Source organism: Oryzias latipes, chromosome 6 (genome assembly GCF_053564925.1).
Source record: "Oryzias latipes strain Hd-rR chromosome 6, Olatipes_Hd-rR_3.1".
Lineage (NCBI taxonomy): Eukaryota > Metazoa > Chordata > Actinopteri > Beloniformes > Adrianichthyidae > Oryzias > Oryzias latipes.
The window spans coordinates 20,616,970-20,637,733 of record NC_136242.1 but is presented as its reverse complement, the minus strand read 5'-3'; the positions used below and the strand labels follow the sequence as shown (position 1 = coordinate 20,637,733).

At 40.2% G+C, this 20,764-nt stretch overlaps 1 protein-coding gene across 8 annotated transcripts in view; it reads left to right on the top strand.

Annotated features, from left to right (window-relative positions):
- The window catches only part of scaper (S-phase cyclin A-associated protein in the ER), a 60,634-nt gene that overhangs the window by 10,076 nt on the left and 29,794 nt on the right, over positions 1-20,764 (top strand). For 3 of the 8 annotated variants that reach the window (XM_078948730.1, XM_023955814.2, XM_023955816.2), the window contains 18 exons: positions 858-934; positions 2,459-2,656; positions 4,270-4,370; positions 4,789-4,905; positions 5,427-5,554; positions 5,626-5,912; positions 7,797-8,147; positions 9,122-9,289; positions 9,382-9,448; positions 9,531-9,648; positions 9,851-9,962; positions 10,362-10,502; positions 10,606-10,761; positions 10,845-10,987; positions 11,380-11,461; positions 11,559-11,711; positions 12,708-12,815; positions 16,154-16,290. In XM_078948730.1, the coding sequence (XP_078804856.1) occupies positions 858-934; positions 2,459-2,656; positions 4,270-4,370; positions 4,789-4,905; positions 5,427-5,554; positions 5,626-5,912; positions 7,797-8,147; positions 9,122-9,289; positions 9,382-9,448; positions 9,531-9,648; positions 9,851-9,962; positions 10,362-10,502; positions 10,606-10,761; positions 10,845-10,987; positions 11,380-11,461; positions 11,559-11,711; positions 12,708-12,815; positions 16,154-16,290 (2,644 nt within the window). The remainder of the gene's footprint in view (positions 1-857; positions 935-2,458; positions 2,657-4,269; positions 4,371-4,788; positions 4,906-5,426; positions 5,555-5,625; positions 5,913-7,796; positions 8,148-9,121; positions 9,290-9,381; positions 9,449-9,530; positions 9,649-9,850; positions 9,963-10,361; positions 10,503-10,605; positions 10,762-10,844; positions 10,988-11,379; positions 11,462-11,558; positions 11,712-12,707; positions 12,816-16,153; positions 16,291-20,764) is intronic. The other 5 variants (XM_078948731.1, XM_023955817.2, XM_078948733.1 and 2 more) reach the window with 3 other exon arrangements.

The window sequence follows — 20,764 nt, the reverse complement described above, 5'->3', positions numbered from 1 at the left end:
TGTTCTCGAATAACCCCATAGTGTGAATGCAGTGAAGAACAGCTAGTTCTCTGGAGTCTAGATTGTGATGGTGGCTCTGGAGCTGGACATGAATGCTGAGATCTTTGGAACTTAGTGAAGAAAAGGAGGAGGAGGAGGATTTACACATCTTAGAGGTTATTTGCCCTTCCCTTCAAATTTGACTACTTCCAAAGTAAAGGGATCATGACATCTTAATAGACGAGAGAATAACTGGGCCAGTTTGACTGTAGAACTTTAAAAAAAAAAGTAGTTCGGATCCAAAGAAAAACTTCTAAAGCCTTGCAGAGAAGAACTATGGCATAAGATTGTCTTGCTTTGGTAACAGGTAGTCACATTAGACTGTTACCTTCATAAAAGTAGTACATGGTGCTATACATTACAAGCAGGGTTTAATCTTTTATTAACATTTGTTTCATTCAAAATAAGTTTGTCATACTAGTCTTTATCATTCCACTTGTGTCAGTCAAAATATAGACAGATTCCTATTGATAAACTATTTGCTAGCAGTGAAGCTTGAATGATCAAACCTTTTTGCGCTTAACCCTCAGGTGACCAACTCCTGGCCTCAAAGGCCACTGTCATCTTGTTTTCCAGTGACCCTTGTGAGAATACTGAGCATACTGCTCATTAACTGGTTAGGTGTGTTTGACTAGAAAGCTGACATGACAGGATTGTGTTTAAAGAAGCAAGGAAGGGGCTTTTGATTCCAATAGTTAGTTTGTCCCGTCATAAGGGCCTTCACATATTGCAGTTTTTTTTGGTTACTTTTTTATTTTACAAAAAATTTAAATACACAGATTTTCTTGATTTTTCTTCTACTTTTCCCCCCCAAACAGTTAAATCCAAAGGCAACTCCAGCGGCAGTTCCAGATTTCAGAGAATTAATTCTGGACAACATAAGAACAAAAAGCAGGTTGGAATTCCACTTTTCTCCACCCGAGGGCGCTGTTTGTCAATGTATTTTACTTACTGGATTGAGTGTATGCAATTGTATTTGTAAAAGTCATGTGATCTATTCTCTTAGACTAAGTTGTTCATTTTTATGAAAATTTATTTTTCTCAAGAGCAAAAGCTAATAAAATTGATTGGTTTTGTTTATTTTCTCTATTCTATTTTAAGTACTGTAAATAGTTGTGTAGTACAGTTGTACATATTCAGTTATTACCACATAGCAAATATTTTACCAAAAATACGTAGGCTGAAGCCTTAGCTTATTGTGCCTACTCTAATTATAACTCTGTTTTTAAATAGTTCTTAGGGGTGTAATAGAACAAAAAATGATACATTTTTAGACGACTAATATTCACATACAAAACTCTTACCGGTAGGTTTCCCCTTCCATATTTATTAATGACTACATTTTTAAATAGTTTCCTAAAATATAAAATGAAGTTTCATCTCTGGAATCCATCTATACATAATTTCCACAGTTTCACACCTTTAACATGTCATTTTTATTTTTTAAATGATCTAAACCCCTGAGATCATAGTTATTTTCTCTTAATTGAAACAAATGCATGTTTTCTGGCGATAACCTTTTTTTAACTTTGTTCAATATTATAGCATTATGAAGACTAACAACATCATAGATGTTTATATTAGAAAAAAACTGTTTTAAAGATTAATGATTTTATTGAATGGTTGACTATATTTATTGATGTGGAAAATAAGGCTTTTTTTTAAAATAAGGATTTCCCCAAATATCAACACAGCAGAAGGTATATTGCAGTATGAGAGAAGAATTAACCATATAGAAAAGTTTTATTAAAAAAAAAAAGTAAATTCATGTAATCTTGCATATTGTTTGAATGTAAGTTAAATGAAATTTCCAATATAATTTTGATTCACTAATTACTCAAAAAAAATATTCTTTTATATATTTTCTCCAGTAGCACTTACTTTATCAGAAAACCCACTTTATATTTAATAATCAACAGATAAAAAACAATGTTTAGGTTATGTTGCGATTTAAAGATGATCTATTCGTATCGAACCATACTTTTCAATTTAAATCGTTTTTTTATTTTTTAAATCGGACTCCTTACAAATATAATTTATTTTCAAAAGAATCAGTTTGGGGGCCAAACGGAGCTTTGCAGAAAGACACACAAAGATGTCAGCATTTCAGAATTTGAGGATATTTTAAAATAATTTTATTTTTATTTTTCCAAATTTCTTGTATTTTTATGGCTGTATTTTATGGCTAATCTTTCTTGCAGTTTCTCATAATTGTTTTAGTGAATGTGTTTTTCAGTTAATAATAAAGAAATGTAGGGTCTCCTAAAAACAATAATTTTCCAAAGAGGTTGCAGATGACTTGCATATATCCAGTCACATAAGAATGATGGTATATAAGAATAAGAAAAAAAAAAACTTTCCCCTACCCGTTTATCGAGTCAATCAAAAACGTAGCATTCATTCTTTTTCTTCCACACAGAATGCTGGGGTGGACATTAAAGGCACAGCGGGAGCCTTACTGGACAAGGGCCCAGAGAAGAGCCCCACCAAGGTCAGACAGCCGCGAAAAGTAGACCTACGAGCGCGCTACTGGGCTTTCCTCTTTGAGAACCTGCGTCGAGCTGTGGATGAGATTTATGTCACGTGTGAATCGGATCAAAGCGTCTTGGAATGCAAGGTTAGTTTCTTTGAAGAATCCCCATCTATTAAAAGGAGATGAAGTCCTTGTTTATGTCAGAGGCAAACTTTTAGGATTACAGGTTTCATTCCCCTTTTATATTATTTGTTGGCTCATAGAAGAGTGAACCCTGCTTTGGTGCAGCCTCATGTTGGCTCCTTGACATTATACTCTCCGTTCCATATTTTATTGAGTCTTCTGCCATGCTGCATTATGCTGAGCATGAATGTGGCGATGGTCTGTGGTCAGCACCGTAGGCCAGTTCCCAACGGTAAGGTGAGAATGGAGTCAGTGCCACAGCGCAGCTCCCTGTGGTGTGATAAGCATGCTGTTGGTTGTCAAGTGTCAAACAACAGGCTGCTAAGAGTCCCCCACCCCCCTTTTCCCCCTCTCCTCCTTCCCCTTCCCCTCATATACCACTTTATCACTCTACACTCTGAGGCTGTCTAATGGGTATGAAGCTGGGCGCTGCTCATAATCCCTTTTCCCACCCAGGTTGGGCTTAATGGACACTGATAAATGATGAAGTCATCCAGAGTAGAAGCAGAGTGCTTTGATTGCCCCCAGCCGCAATCCCCCAGTGTGGCTGTGGGCAGCCAATGTTGTTTACGCTCGTGCAAATGGCCTGGCATTGTCAAACTAAAGCATATGAATATAATCATCATCAGGAAGTGATGTGGAGTTATCTACCAAAGCTGTGTTACAGTAATGTGCGATATTGAGTGAAAACCTGAGTGCTGGTGTGATATTATTTTCCTCTCAGAGGGAAAATGTTCCCCCAATAAAACAGATGATAATATCACTTTTCTAGGATTTCCTGCTAAAGTTTTTAAACAATTTTAAAGTGTAATTTTTAAATGAGATCTTTTTTTATTCATCAATTATTATGGGAAAACTCTGACTTTGGCCTACATTTTCTTTTCATTTTTTATTTATGTTGTAAATTATTAATAACTCCAGGAAAGGAATCTAGTGAGTTTTTAAACATATATAAATAATTTTATATAAATTGTAACATGTATGTTTTATATCTGGGATGTTAGCATGTGAAATCGGTGTATGAATCTTCATCCATCCCAGCCTTCATTACCAAATGAACACAGGACCATAGCTGGGCATTCTGACTGTTAACCAGCCCTAATCATCAGGCCTGCTGCTGGACACATCTTTCACTGGCTTGACTTGTCTATTAACTAAAAGCACTGTGGAGCTTTACTCTCAATTACCACTCCCTTCACGCTTCCCATCAATCACTTTTGCCTGTTTCATTAGTGCGCTGGGAAAAAGCCCCTCACGGCTTACCGCTTCTGTATAACCAGTGCTGTAAGTCAGGCCAAGTGCAGATAACGGGCATCTCCTCTGTGGAATTTGCCTTCTCTGTTCTTCCTCAAATATATTTCAAGGAGATGTCTCTGCGCACACTGCCAGCTACTGTTTTGAGAAACTTTCTTAAAATATGAATTTCCCCTTTCTTTGTCAAGAAGTGTTAAAAAAAAGAGTGATATTTTCTGATTTATTTTATCTCTTAGACATTTTTTCATTGTTTGTGTCTCACAGTTTTCTAGAAAACAATCATGCTCATCTGCTCGGTTTCATTATTCTGCTGTCTGCAGGAGGTACTGATGATGCTGGACAACTATGTCCGGGATTTCAAAGCTCTCATAGATTGGATCCAGCTTCAGGAGAAGTTGGAGAAAACCGATGCTCAGAACAGGTGAGCTTAGGCTAATGTTTTGCTTCTTTCACCTTGGCTCTTTTGAAAATTTTCCATGCAGAAAAGCTTAAAGGGGCTTCAGTGTGTTTCCTGGCTTTAAATCCCAAACAGGAATGGATCAATACTCTTGGCTTTAAATTAAAGAATTCCAAGGGTTTATTGGCTTCTCTTTAACACATTGACCACTGGAGCAGTAAATTGTCTCGGCAATTAAATTCCTAGTGCCTGCTCCGATGTCTTTATTTAAAGTGTACTTGTAATCGATAAGACAAGCCGAAGCCTAAACGTTTCATTTCTTCTACAAATCAGCTGCCAGCCTAATGTACTGAATGTGTGAGTCAAGCCTGTTCCTGTTTAGCTGCCGGAAGTCTCATTTGATTCAGTGTTAAGTAATGTATGGCCTTTTCACTGTGCTCAGGCCCACCTCTTTAGCTTGGGAGGTGAGGAAGATGTCTCCAGGGCGTCATGTGATGCAGAGCCCCACATCAGACAGAGTAGTACCTTCTACAGGTGCACGCCGTGCTCTAAACTTTGGGTAAGTTCTCTTTCTTGTTATCTCAAATCCTATTTCTAAACTCTCTGTCATCCCATTGTAGGTTAGTCAATATGTAGAATGCTTTTTTTAAGGTTTGAAAATGTTGTCTACAAATAATTTAACAAAAGGTTGTTTTTTTTTTTTTCTTCTTTTGGAGGATTGTTACTTTCAGTTTCTTGAATTTCCTGCTTTGGAGGCACAGAATCAGTGGGAAGTGTAGACAGAAGTGTTTCTTAAAGACTGCTGAAGCATCTGTTCAATATATGCACTGCTCTGTAACCTGAAGCTCCAGGAAATGGATATTGATCATGACAGAGGCCTGTTGTACAATACAGTTTCGTGCTGTCTTGGACTGGAGCCTCCCGGGAGCGGTTAGATTGACTGTCTTGAGTAGACTGAAGTGTTTTCGGCAGACAGCACAGAAGGACCTGCTGGGAAACCGGATTTAATAGGATTTAAAGTTTTGCCGGTACAGATTTGTTGGTCCTCATGCTTAGTCTCTGTATGAATGTTTTGGTCAGCGGTCCTCCATCAACACTGGCTGCAGCTCGGCTGTCCCACACGGGCCCCAGCTGGGCAGACAGAGTAAAGTGCACCAAGTTTGACAACAGCAACAGTCAACCCAATGTTTTCCCTGCAGAGAAACCTGGTAAGACACTTTCTCTTTGGTATGCGCCTCAAATTACTCTTCCTTTCATTAATATTTTACACATTTTTTAGGTAAAAAAGATGCTGAGGGCTGGGAGACGGTACATCGAGGCCGTACCGCCAAACCTCGCTCTGCTGCTATAGTGGCCAAGGTCAGCCCTGTCGTGGCTCAGGTCAACCCAAAGCAGGACAGTGCCAAGTGTAACCGGTCACTTGTGGTGCCACAGGAAGAGCAGCACCCCCGTCCTGAGCTTCCCTCAGTTAAGGAAGCGATCCAGGCTGACACTGGACAGCCAGTCTCTGCAGAGCCTGACCCTCTGGTGAAGGTTGAACACCCAGACAATGAGGGCATAATGGAGGTACTAACATTGAGTACCTTGTGTTGTCTTTCTGCCCCCACATATCAATTATTCACATGGAGCAGTGTAACACTATATCATTTTATCAGCCGCATGTGTTTTTGTTTTGGGCTCCATAATATTACCAGACGGGGATATCGGCTTTGAAGCCATTGATTGGATGTTGACATAAAAAAAAAAGTCAAATTTTTATTGTACTGAAATAAATACAGAAGATGAATCTAGACACGCTTGAGAAGAGTGTGAAACCTTCAACAGCTTATGCAGAAATGCAAACATGTATTTTTGCTGCTCTGTCTCCCTAAATTCATCATCAATGGATGTTTACAGCATGTTAGAACTGAAGGTGTATTGCACAAAAGTTCAAAGGTAAGATTCAAGTAAGAGGAAAGATTCAGACTTGACATAGTCTGAATCTTTCAAGTTGTTCTGGATTATTCTTGCCAAACTAGGACAAAAAGATGCAGGTACATTAAAATAGGTTTGGAGCATATTCACAATAAGGCTTTAAAAAATTCAATAAACTTATCATTGAATAACTGATGGGAAAAAACACACTACATATGTCTTAAGTCTTTTTCAAAAGGTAATGAAGTGATTAAACAATTTTTGCAGACAGAATGATCTAAAATGTTAATTATTGAATCTGTCATAAAAATTCTTATCAAGCTGCGACTGTTATTTTTTATTCTGTATTTAACTGCTTTGTTACTGGAGTTGGGGCTTGGTGATATGGCCTAAAAATAAAATCTCCTATTTTTTTTTTTTAAATTCGATTTCTGATTTTTTCCCCAATGCTATGGAAGCTCCGGGGAGCCAAAAAGGCTCCATTACACAAAAACTCAAATTAGTTATTTTAGTTATCGGCCGTAACAAAAAATTTGAACTGATTTATTCAATCCATTTTTCGCCCAGGCCTAACTGGTGTGTTCACTTAACCTGAAGGGCTGGGTTTAAAATCATTTGGTTGGTTTAATAAACTGATTTTATTTTAGTTAATCTAATTTTTCATGAAATTCTTTTTTTTTTTTTTTTTTTTTTTAATGGCAACAACGTTTGTGTTAGTTTTTGAGGTTAGAATGCATAATTTCATTGATTATTCCCCTATATATTAATTCAAATCATTTTGAATTTATGACTCTAAATCAAATTAATCCCGTTTTGAAGGGATCTTCCCAGCATAAGATGGAAGGGTGGTGTTTTCTCACAGAGAGATGACCTTGGTTTGAATCCTGGGTGGGTCCTTTCTGTGTAGAGTTTGCATGTTCTCCTAGTGCATGTTTGAGTTTTTCCGGTCACTCCAGCCTCCACCCAGGCGTCATAGGTTAATTGATGTTTTTTCCAAATTTTCCCCATAGGTGTGTATAAGAGTGTACATTTAGTTGTGTGGCCCTGCAATGGACTGGCAACCCATCCAGGGTGTACCCCGCCTTTGTCCATGAGTAACTGGGATAGGCTCCAGCAATCCTGTGGCTCCAAAAGGGATTCCATGGGTTCAGAAATGAATGAATCGACTGTACATAGTAAAGACAAGACAGCAAATCTAAAAGATCAATCACTAGGACTACCTTTAACTAGGACTTGACTCATTCCTTATGTCTGCTTATTTGCAAATGAGTCTTACTGCTTAGTCTCAACACAGAGGGCACAGAAGAAACAAATACCTATGCAAAATCAAACTTGATCTTTCCATTGAACAAACAAATAAAGGATAAGTTTAGCTAGTATATTGAAAAGACTCTTCCTCAGTCACTTATCTTGATTTTGTGCAATATCCCTCAGCTTCACTGCATGATCTGGTGTTAATGTTTTTGTTGATCATTGAGTAATTTTGCCTGCAATATGCATGTCCTTAATGGAATTTGTGTGTGCCTGTTGGTGCAGCCCCCAGCAGAGAATGTACAGGACTCAGGGCAGTGTGCCAACGCCACCTGTGAAGACGAGCCTCCCCCTGTAGCATCTCTTACCCCATCCCCAGCATCAGAAGGCATCCCCTCAGCACCCACGTTCCCACCAACTGACACTGCCGTGTTACTTGCTGTGCCTTCTGTGGCTATTACAAGCCGCACTGACCCACCCCAGGAGGAAGGGATCAGTAATCCGGTGTCCTGTGGGGACACTGGGGCTATGGGGGGCGCCTCGAAGGGCATGGCGACATCTGCTCCAGGACAAGCTGAGACTCCCATGGCAGTGGTGAAACTGGAGAGTGTACTGGACCCCACAGAGCTTTCTACTGTGAGTGCTGAGAGATGGAGGAGCAGTAGGAGGGAAGGGCTGAGACGGCGGGAATCCCCAAGGGTCCGTCATCGTCTAAACAAAGTCAATTTTAGGAAACCTCAAGACCAAAAGTGCGGCAGGGCTGCAAAACTTTATGTAGTGGTATTGTAGCCCAATTCACTGTTAAGAATAACTGTGACCAGATGATCTTCGTACTCATTTGAGGTCTCCAGAGGTCTTTCCTAAAAGTAATCTTAATTTGGAGAGCTTTAACACAGCACTCAGAATGTTTCTTTTCCTTCTTTTTTTAATTAGGGGAGCATCAGAAAGTTTTTTTGTTTGTGTGTGTTAGAGGAACACCCTTTTCTTCTGCTAGTCCTACTTCTCTGCAGGTGATGACTGGGATGTAGACAGCTCTCCGTTTGATCTGCTCATACAAATCCCATAATAAAATTCTTATTCACCTCCAAATTCTATTTCAAGTGTTTGCTGCCCTGAGATTATGTAACACAGTTCTTTTTTCTTAAACATAAAGCCAGTAAAATGCATGAACACCTAAAGGTTGAGCCCATTTTTGAGTAAGTTTCCAGTTCCATCTGCTGCCTTCGTCCTCCCTTCTCATCCTCACTGTTGATGTCCCTGCATGACATTTCCCGCACTTGTGAAATTTGTGGTGACTTTGTGTTTAAATTTAGTTTTAATGCCAAAAAAACAATTATTATACTGTTGCATTTATTTGCCTTTGTTAAAAAAGAAAAAAAAAAACATTAGAAGCTAAAAAAAAAAGAGAAATTTAAATAAACATGTCAGTTTTTTGTATTATCTGTAATGGAATATTTCCTAGTTTTAGTTTTCAGCAGAATTTATGACCAAGTTTTGGACTATTAGACTTATGGAAACGAAGTTTTCTGTATTGACACAATTCATTTTGCAGTGTTTCGGTTTTAATGTACATAAAATGTGTGTGTCTGTTTGAATTGGCATGCGTTCAGCCCCAATCAATGGCAGAAGTCTTGGCCAAGAAAGAGGAGCTTGCAGACCGTCTGGAGAAGGCCAACGAGGAGGCGATCGCTAGCGCGATTGCAGAGGAGGAGCAGCTAACCAGAGAGATTCAGGCTGAAAACAACGACCTGGAAACTGACAATGAAAGCGACTTTTCTGTAAGAATAATAATGATTACTTTCATTGATGTTTACAGTTCCTTTTTTTTTTTATAATTGTGAACTAATGCAACAACAAATCTTCGTTACAGACTAGTATTGCCTGTGGTAGCTATGGAGCCAATATGGAATGGAGTGACATGCTGGCCGATTTTGATGGTATGGAAGGTGAAGATCTAAAGCGGCAATAAAGATGACGCACAACGTTTATTTTTAAAAATTTTTTTTTTTTTTTTTTTAGCTCGAGAGCCGTGGCGTCAGAGTACCTCCTGGGGAGACATAGTAGAAGAGGAACCTGCGCGGCCCCCAGGACATGGAATCCACATGCACGAGAAGCTATCCTCACCATCACGCAAAAGGTACACAGCCTCTGTATCCTTGTTCTTTGTGTTCTTTTCTGTAACTCAACATCCTGAGAGGAAGCCATATGAGCAACTTTGTTCTATTACCATTCCCACCCAGAATGTCAAAGCAAACTCTAGTGTCTGTTACAGTCTGTGTCAGCTGTTGCTGACGGAGAGGAGGAGAAAAATGAGCGATTTGTTTCGATATTTTGGACAGAACCATTGCAGAGTCAAAGAAGAAACATGAGGAGAAACAGCTGAAAGCACAGCAGCTGAGGGACAAACTCCGCGAGGAAAAGACATTCAAACTGCAGAAGCTCATGGAGAGAGTAAGTAAGCTATGCCAAGCCGCAGACAGACAGCACCTGAAAGAAACTTCATGTAGGCCAAACTCTGTCTGGCTCTCAATGAGAGCTTCTGTCAGCAGACTGTTCGATAGGTTCACTAAATATTACAAACCTTTCCAGTCTCATCCAAGCCAGCTGGCTGCAGGCAGTCAGAAGAAAAACCTTCAGCCAAAATCAACAGCCTTTCATGAGTTTGTTTTTAAGCAGGACTTGATATCTTTGAATAAATTGGGTCAACCGCACAAATTCACAGAGCTGTACTTACCGTTTAATAATTCCACATCGACACACTTGAAGGGACAAAGACTTAATAAAAACTAGTTTGGCCTTTAAGACACTATTGTACATTTTTCTGTCTTCACGTCTTTCACTTTTCTGCAGGAGAAGGATGTGCGGAAATGGAAAGAAGAGTTGTTGGAGCAACGTCGAAAGATGATGGAGGAAAAGCTGCTTCATGCAGAGTTTAAGAGGGAGTTACAACTCCAAGCGATTGTAAAGAAAGCGCAGGAGGAAGAGGCCAAGGTAAAGAAAGGAATCCTTAACATATACACCAGAGTTTCTCGCAAATTTACAGACTTTCTGTTCCGATCCGTTTATAGTTGTGGGATTTATTTTCCTTCAACAGGTGAATGAAATAGCTTTTATTAACACTCTGGAAGCCCAAAATAAGAGACATGATGCCCTGGCAAAGTTAAGCGAGTATGAGCTACGCCTCAATGAGCTACAGGAAGAAAGACAGAGGAGACAAGAGGAGAAGCAGGCTAGAGACGAAGCTGTTCAAGTATGTGCTGTAGATTCTTTTTGGCACATATATTACTCTTCCTATCCGATTCACATGGTAACATAGCTGCAACTCCTCAATAGGAACGTAAGCGGGTCTTGGAAGCAGAGCGGCAGGCGAGGGTGGAGGAGCTGCTGATACGAAGGAAGGAGCAGGAGGCCCGCATTGAGCTGCAGCGGCAGGAGAAGGAGAAGGCGAGGGAAGATGCAGCACGGGAAAGGGCAAGGTTTGTGCTTCATTTAATGACCTGCCAAATGCAAAAAAAAGAAAAACAGAAACCATTTACCGCATTAGACAAAAAAAACCCTGAAACAACAGACAATAGCTTTTAATTATCTCATTCCTTTTTCCATTTTGAAGATTTTATTAACATATTTAAAAATTCAAAAACCTACTTTTGCTTTAACTCTGTGACTATAATCCATGTGGAATAACATGAAAAATGGTCAGATTATCTAAATAAAATTACAAGATGTGCAAAGTTTTAAAGAGTATTTTCTGCTTTCTGAAGATTGAACTGTACAATGCTTTTCAACATTTAAAATTCAAACTTTCAACTGTTTTTTATTAAAACAACCATTTTTTCTTTTACTGTTTAACGCTGCTTTTTGTTTAAAGAGATCGTGAGGAGCGTTTGGCCGCTCTCAGTGCGGCCCAACAGGAAGCCATGGAGGAGCTCCAGAAGAAAATTCAGATGAAGGCAAGATTATACTGCACTCCTTTTTTCATTTTAGGCAGATCATATTTAGGAATCCTCATTTCCCCGATTGACCCACAGTGTCTGCTTTCCTCCACAGCACGACGAGAGCAGTCGCAGGCATATGGAGCAGATGGAGCAGAGGAAGGAGAAGGCCGCAGAGTTCAGCAGCGGCCGACACGCAAACACGGACTACGCCCCCAAAATGACACCGTACGAGCGCAAGAAACAGTGCTCATTATGTGGCGTTGTGGTATGTGAAGATTTGTGTGTTGTGTGGCCTGTTATTAATTTTTGACTACTTTTATGCAGTTTTCAAATTATTTTATTTGTCTAACTTTACAGCACCTCACAATGTTTAGTGTTCTTTTTTAATTCCATAGCAAAAATGTGTTCTTCCTGCTACTTCACACTTTTTTCTTTTCAATTTTTTTAATGAAATGAGCAGCCAATGCCATTGAACAGCTGTGCTCACTGGCTAGCCGTGTAGACATTAAAATGCTGATATGATGGTGGTTCCAAGGATTTCTGGAAAAACACACATTTACGGTAAATGATTGAACAGGTTTACGAGTGGATATGATTATGCATTTTTTTTAAGCATCTGGCAACAAATTGAACAAGCAGAGACATTTATCTCCGATTAACTGGCTGCCATGACAACAGGGATGGAACACCTTGAGTCTTCAATGCAGCATCAGATAAGGAGGAGGGTTCGAGGGCGAAAGAGGGAATCTTGTTAAAATGTTAGATAACCTTGGCTGACATCGGACACCAGAGATCACGGATGGGTCCACCACAGCGAGCACTTTATTTAATGACATTAAACACAAACCATCTCGAATGGGCTTGTTTCCAGAAATGGAACAAAAACAATTCTGACTACACACCTGCCTCTTGTCATAGCTATTTGTCAGAGCAACAGCACTATTTATTTAGACATCTATGATAATTTGTTATTGGTGTCAGCTAGCATCTGTCAGATGGGGTGTGTTTTAGTCATTTTGAGTGACAAAACACAACACAATGCATTCTCTATTGCCCTTCAATGCCAAAATGCTAAAGGTGACGGGTTTTTGACATATGATTTGGCCTGAATTGTGCTGCAAATGTTTAAAACTGAGGTCCAGGAGTGACAGTGGTAAATGATATCACTGCAGTAACTCTATGGGTCCTGGTGACCTCTTCCTGCCTCTGCTTCTTTTGTGTTTGCTGAGCTGACCTTTGACTGCTGTGTTTGTCTTCGTAGATCACCTCAGAGGTGCACCTGTTCAGCCACACCAAGGGCAAGAGGCACCAACAGGCTGTGCGAGACAGTAGCAGCATCCAGGGACGGGAGCTGTCTGATGAAGAAGTGGTGCGTGTTTCCCCTTACTCCCTTAAAGACAAACAGACACTCATTTTGTCCAGAGAACTGCCCCAACGCCTGTTGTTTTGTGAAAATTGAGTTTTATTTCCAGCTCATTAATATTGTTTATGTGTCTGCCTATAACAAATGGACCTTGAAGTGTACACAGTTAAGGTTCATCACTTAAGAGTAGCGTTTACATCACCTTCTTATCCTCAGGCTTTTTTTCCAGTCATTGAGTGGCTGTTCATGGGAAGGTAGCTTGTGAATGCAAGGTAACCTCTCAGGGTGCAATTTGAGATTGGCTTTTCAGCACCGCTCATTGTAATGCTGACAAGTGTTGGTGCTTTGCAAAGCACCTTTGGCCCCAACTACTTCTTTTTTTTTTTTTTTTTCAAACAAAGCATCTCACTCAATTTCAAGGAAACTGCACTCCTTTCTTCCAAGTCCAAACACATGGACTAAGTGGACTAAATTCACGCTTAAAAGAGAAATTTCAAGTTTTGTTTCTGATTAATAAGTTAGATGGTGATTATGTCATTAAGTACCAAAGCAGAATAGCAGGAGGACACAGATGTTTAACATAAGATAGGTTTTATTTTACCCCAAAAAACATGCTCACCTAATTAAAACTCAAATAGAAATAGGAACCAGCGTGGAAACCAGGCTTGAGGTTGATGTGATGAAGCGATATTTTGAGGAACTGTCCGCGCCAGAGACTGACCCAATCATGATCACAGAGGACGTCACCATAATAGATTTTATTTATAATGCACTTTTCATTAAATGAAACCTCAAAGTGCTACAAGATATGAATAAAAAATCAATTAAAAGAAAAAGGAAAGTCCACATTTTACCACGAAACTGGCTTAACACTATAAAAGTAGCACTTAACAAACAAAAAATAAAAACTTTTAGCAATCATAGGCTTTTTAAAATAGAAATTTCTTTAAAAGGGCTTTAAAAGAGTCCAGGGTCTGTGATGTTCTGAGATGAACATAAGTTTGGATTCTTTTTATTTCAAACGGGCATAATGCAAAAGTTAAGTCCTTTGGTCAGCAGGCTTGTCATGGTCATCTGTTTCCTTCTATCCGATCTATGATCTGATCTATATATGACCTATGTCCCCTTCCTCCTAGATAGGTTATTTACTCTGCTTTTGCAGGGTTTTTTTCTGCTTTGTCTTTTGGCTGCTCCATCTGAGGTCTGACTCCATCTAACCCTACCTTCTTTATCCCCCTCAGTCACAACCCCCCCACCCTAATGTCCGTCTTGACTACATCCATGAACTTCCTCTTTGGTCTTCCTCTAGTCTAGACCTCTTTCATCCAGCTCTAACCTTGGCATCACTTCAGTAAAATAATCACAGTCCCTCCTCTGAATGTAGCCCAAACCATTTTCATTTGGCTTTATTTTTCAAAAAGTTTTATTCATCCCTGATCCTATCCTCCCTCATCACTCTCAGAGAACCTCAACATCTTCAGCTCTTCTACCTCCAGCTCTGTCCTCTGTCTCCCTTTCAGAACCATTGTCTCTAAACCAAAAATATGGTAGATGTCTCTACAGTCTTTTATACCATTTTCTGTCATTCTTGCTGACATTCTTATAGCAAACATCATGCCTGAAATCTTCCTCCACCCTTTCCCACCTGCTAACACTCAAGTTGAGTTGACAACTCATTCCCACACTTTCTATTGCTCTGGACTTTGGACACCGTCACAGCAAGCAGAAGGTGCTCAAAGCTGATCCTTGGTTTAGTCCCACCTCCACTCCTCTGTCACTCCTACAACACATCTCATCACTGTCTTCCAGCTCTCATACAAGTCCTGAACAACTCCAACCTATTTCTCTGCCACTCTAGACTTCCTCATACAAACCAAAGCTCCTCGCTCTGTATCCTTTATACAGTTCTACGATCCCACAATACAGCTCTGTCTAACCTTCTCTTTACTTCTCCAGAAGCATATTCACAACAAATATTGCATCTGATACTCTTCTTTAGGATGAAATAATACTAAGCTACACTTTTGACCCGATACTTCCACAATTCTTTACCATAACTTCATTTCGGGAATCATCAGCTTTATTCCTTTGTCGTTTCCATAAATGTGCATATCTTCCATTTTGTCCTAAATCAAGCCCTTGAACAGTTCTCCATTTCTGAGGCATTTGGCTTTGGTTTTGTATCTGATGCCCTTTCTGACACAAAAACCTCTACATTTAGCCAGACTTGGGACCAGCAGATGAATGCACTAGCTTGGGCCCACTTGTGGTTGAAATTGTATTTTCCGTTGTTAACATAATTAAAAACAGTTTCATTAGGTAAAGTTAAGTGAAGTTTCTAAAGTGTATTTCAAAACCAGTGACACAAGAACAAGATGGCAACCATACAAAAAATTCCAGATATGAACACTCTTCAGTAGGTTTTTTATAATGAAACTTGATGTTAACTCTTTTGTTTTAATTTTTTGACATAAAAATCTTTAAAATGTTAATTGCATATAAACTGAGATTTTTAAAATTTACATCCTCACGTTGATCTTTAGTTGAGTTATGGAGGGGAATTTATTTAGTCCCATAGCAAACTTTGTTTTTTGGAAAATTGTGTAATTTCCATTACAGAGCAACTGTAGAGTCAATCAGTCGTTTCTGTGGTACCATTTAGCGGTTTACAACCACGCTCTTGTGAAAAGCCCTTTTCAGGCTGCAGGTGCAGGAACAAAACTGACCAGAGGGTACAGCATCCCACACACGGGTTAGCTGCACTTCTAAATGGGATGCCTTTATCTGTGGACCTTTCTTTTCTCTGGGGTGCTGGATGACAGCATAATTGGGTAATTGGTTTCTTACACATGCATCATGCTGTTCAAATTGGGTTACATTCCCCCGTCTTCTCGTGGAAAGTATCAGAACCATCTGACACGGCTGGACAGAAGGCAGCACCTTCAGGCTGCTTGCATGTCTGAGGGTGAGCAGGTGGATACAAAAGAGTAAATAGAGTCGAGGGTAATTACAGGGATCTAGTGGGGTAGTGTCACACAATATACCTGGTGTCACATGCTAAGTGTCAAAAATACAATGTTTTTCTAGTGTTTTTTAATGCTAAAGGTGTCTGTTTGCTTTTTTGTCTATCCTGGGTTATTTTAGCCAACATATATTGTCTAATAATACATATTTTTTCCAAAACTTGAGCATAACTAACAGATCTTGGCCATTTTTTAAAAATTGAATTTAGTTTCGAAATGAGAGACTATATTTTTTTGAGATTTTGAGATTTAAAATATAAATAAATGTTTTATGAAGTTACCAAACCTTAACCTTCATGTGTCGCTTCTTTTTCTACTTAGGAGCATCTTTCCTTGAAGAAATACATTGTGGATATTTTGACGGACAGCTCGGTTTCCTCTGAGGGCGTGAAGGATGGAGAGGAGCGACAAAAAGCGAGAAAGAAAGCAAAGAAGCTCAGAGCTAGAATGAACTCCAGGTGATGTCATCATCACCTCCCTCCCTGAGTTGAACTCCTTATGAGTGATAAGGAGAAGGAAAGCGGATGTTATTTGCATCCAGGCTGTCTACAAGCTAACACTGATGAGCTTAATTTATGACCACTTTCTGTGATTGGGGAGCAAAGCCCCAAATTGATTTGTAGGTGTCCAACTTTCCCCTGCAAAGAGCTTTTCTCCAAATTGCTGCCATGGCATTGCCAAATTTGAGGTCTCCCTTGCTGTGCAAGATGCATGTTGAAGTATGTGGGAGGCCTGCATATTTTTCTTCTTCTGAGGAATTGATGTTTTTTCTAAATGACACGGGGGTAAAAAATCAATAGTAATCAACAAATAGGCTGTGATGCTGCTTCATTTCTGATCCTGGACTAGAGATTTCTCAGTTTTGCCTAATTTCTCACCAGGGTAAAAAATTAGGACTATTGTATAATGTTGCTTATGCAAGTAGGTAAAGAAATCCGATAGGTCTAGGTGCGAAATTTCCTTGATGTGGTTTTCAACTGGGGAGATGCAAGAAATGGCTTTCAAGAAAAATTGAATTATGGATTCCATGAACCAATATTGTTTTTCAAAAGTAAAAACCAGTTCAAATAAGGTTGTTTTAAAAAAAAAATCACCACCAAATTGTTCCTCGAACTGAGACATTTGCACGTCACACACTCTTTCATGTTAAAATATTTTTGTCTTGAGGTAACGATTTTATTTGATTGTTAAAGAATTCTAGATATATATTTTTGAATAACTTTCTATTGAAATTATATCGAGAAATGAACAAATCTACATGCTTGTGTGCAAACAAGTCTTTCTGAATTCCCCTATATTCAGTAAAAAAAACAGTTCATTGGTTAGTTTTGATGACAGCAAAAAATACTTTTTTTGTTTAAATTAAATTCTAGTTTTTTAGTGCTACTGGAATTTTGTCTCTCTAAATTAAGAGATGGGCTCATTTGGATTATCGCAGTAAATCAACGTCATACTTTTTTGCTACTTCAGATTTAACTTTTCCTAGTTTGTTTGTTTTTAGCTGGAAACACATTTAGACCTCTCTTTAGGCCGTTTAGGCCCTTTCCAATATGCGTTTTATTTTTTTAAACAAATAAATGTTTTTCTGGTTCTTTTTTTTAAAGTCCCACTCCAATCATTTTTTGATCTATTATTTGATCTACAGCGTCCCAGTGGTCTATTACCGGTAATTATGGTTACGTCGTTGCTTGTTACTCTAGCATGAATCCTTTTAAATTTGATTCCCAATGTATATTTGCCCAATGCGGTATTTTAAGTCCAATTCCCCCTAGATGTGAATAAATACACACCAATTTTTATTTTTTATTTTAAGAAATTAAAAACTTGTATGCTCTCGCGTGGCCACATAGAATGACATGGAGGGCCACATCCGGGCCAAATGTGGGCAAGAGTTCATCAGAAGTTCACTTATTAGTTGTGGACGGGACCGTCGGCAAATACTTGCATGGATCTTTATGCTTTAGAATGGAGCGGAACAGGGAGCTTGTGGGCTGCAGATTGTAAACCATTGCTACAAGCTCTTTACAGACTTTGGAGACAATTAGAAGTTCAGAGGGCCTTTTGTCTGAAACGCTTCATTCTTGGCGCTGCTGTTCTTACCTTGGTGAGGCTCAGCAGCACTGCGAAAATTACAACATGATCTGCCTCTGTTCACCATCATTCATGCAGCAGCCCCACTGAGACCAGCACTTAAAGGCAGCAGGCCTTTCGAGGTCATAAATAACAAAGAGCCCCCGTGAACATGAAGGTGAGCCACTTCACCAATGGGTGGAAATGAACCCTTTTATTGGAGCGCTGCATGGTGTCCTTTAAAAACACAAGTGGATCTCACAGCATTTTCAAAAGGGCCACGTGTATCATAAATCCATAAACACACATGATATGCCATGTGCTTTTTGGTTAACTCGTGTTTTGAAAGTAAAGGAAGCTGGTAAAACTGTTCTTTTAGAAGCCAACCACTCAGTCGATGATGGGGATGGCTTGTGAATTGAGAAGTCCAATCCTCCACTTGCCTTATTTTCTAGTTCTCATCTGTTGATGGTTGCTTGTGGTTCACTGAGCAGGAAACAGTGTTGCCAGTGTGTGGGGGGGGTTGAGTGTGAAAGTCAGATGATGGAGTGTGTACAAAGATACTCCTGTATGGAATACAGCTTTACCCCCTTTAAGTGTGGCCGCAATTCGCTGAATGCTTTACATTGAGAACATTAGGGAGAAAGAATTTCTAAAGGTTATTCTGCTCTTTATTGCTACTAAGATGACAACCCTGCTTCCTGTTTGCATGTGCATTTATTTGTACGTAAGGGGGAGTTCTTTTTAGTTAAACTAAATTAGATTAAATATATCACTGGTCATTTTTAGAGAAATGAAGCTCTTTTAAATTCTCTTCTTTCTAAGTCATTATTGGGGTTTAGAAATCAGGTTTTGCTTTGCAGTTGCTCCTAATTTAATGTGAATATTTTTACACTTGTATAGGATATAAGTAAAAGTCTGTCGCAAAAAAAACAAAACGTATTGCATCAGCCTTTTTATCCTTCCCAAATAACATAAAGTCACTGCAAGCAAAACAACCTCACATTTTTTACACAGTATCACTGGCTAAAACAGGTTTGGCGTTAAATTATTTGTTGATTTTTTTTTTTTTCTTTTCTTTGTAACAATCGCGTCGACCTAAACTCATGTCATAACTAGTTTTTAGTATAAAAAATCTCAAATTGTTGAAGTATCTTATTTTCTTTGATTGCACTTAGGGGTGTGACGATAACCGCATCACCGTGGTGATGAGGTCATCACCCCACGTTTTTTTTTGTTGTTGTTGAAAGTTCTGCATATGGTGCGTGATTGGAACTATAATAAACATAATAAACATAATAAACATATCCTGTCGGCTGCGGGAAGGGTCGGGCATACGGCGCTGGGGGTTGGCCGGCTGAGGGGGGGGGTTACTGCGTGGCGGCGGGGGTAGGGAGGGTAACCAGATGATTGTGAGTATGTGTGTGTGAGTGCATGGGTAGGACGGACCTGGGGGCTGGCTCGCTGGGACCCTCTGGGGCTTTCCCTCCCCATCACAGAGAGGGGAGGGCACTGAGAGGGTTGGGGAGGGGGGCTCAGATATTATGGCGGGGGGGGGGGGGGGGGGGTTGTAGTGCGTAGGGTTTTAGGGTTATGGGGGGTGGCTGTGGGTGCGTGGCGATCCCTGGGTTGCTAAGGTCGCGTGCCTGGACTGGCTTGCGGAGACGGGGCGCCGGTCGGGTGGTGGCCGGCTCATGGATTCCGGGGGCCCTGGCTTCGTCCCTGGCCTTTGTCTCGGTGTCCGGCGCCCGGTGGCCCCCATGGCTGCCGCCTGGTACGGCTAAGCGCTCCTGTCTTGTGGCCTGGGGGCCGGACACTGGGTTCGCTTGTGCCTCTGGGCATTGGGGGGGCCCCTGTAGGGGGGCCCTCTCTGTGCCTGGCTGGTGGGGTGGGCGGTCCCCTCCTCCTCCCCTCCCGGGCTGCCTGGGTCCGGATGCTGGGGGGGCTTCTGGCCTGGGGGGCTCTCCTCCCCTCTCCTGGTCTGGCTGGTCTGGCTGGGTAGGATCTGGCTCCCTTTATGAACACACGGTTCACGTCGGCAGCATGCATGTATCTCCACCCCCACGTGCACGTGCACACTGCCACACTCCCTGTCTGCTTCATCCCTCCTCCTTACCTACAGTGTATTGATGGACAGATTTTTTTCGCTCATCTTAGTGTCAGATTTTCACCTTTTATGTAACATTCGTCTTTCCAGCAGATCTGGTATAATTGTTACAGCTTAAAATAACTTATTCAAATCAGTGCTTGTATCCCCCACCTTTTCACCTTTCTTCCTTTTACTCTCTTCCACCCTCCCCTCACATTCTTCCCCTCTCCCTCCCCACACACACTAAATGTAACAAATAAATAAAAAATAAAACGACAAAAAGGGGTTTATACAAATCTACACTCTAGTTTCTTGAAGCTATATAACCTCTTTTTGTGATAGTAAAACCTGTCCAACACAAAAAGCCTTCAGCTCTAATCTGTTTGCTCAGCTGTTGGACAGAACAAGTTAAAAGATGGGAAAAAAAAAAGAAAAAAAAAGGAACTATAATAAACACATATTAAACACATTCATCTTTTCTGATAATGTACTTTTCTGCTAGTCCTGTTTTCAGACTTCAAGGGCTTCTGGGGGAAACCTTTTATTACTGTTCTCCTTCACTCCCTGCGCGCTATCACTCCCTCTCGCGCTGCACGTGCTCACTCTTCTTACACACGCACGCGGTTTCAGCAGCACATACACATCCTCATTCTACAACAGAAGTTTCCGTCTCACGAGGAAATATGACAAATTTACTGCATTCTAATTATTAATTTCCATTGTATTCATTTCCATTTCAAGCTGCGTGCGTTCTTGAGTGCGTGACGCAGATG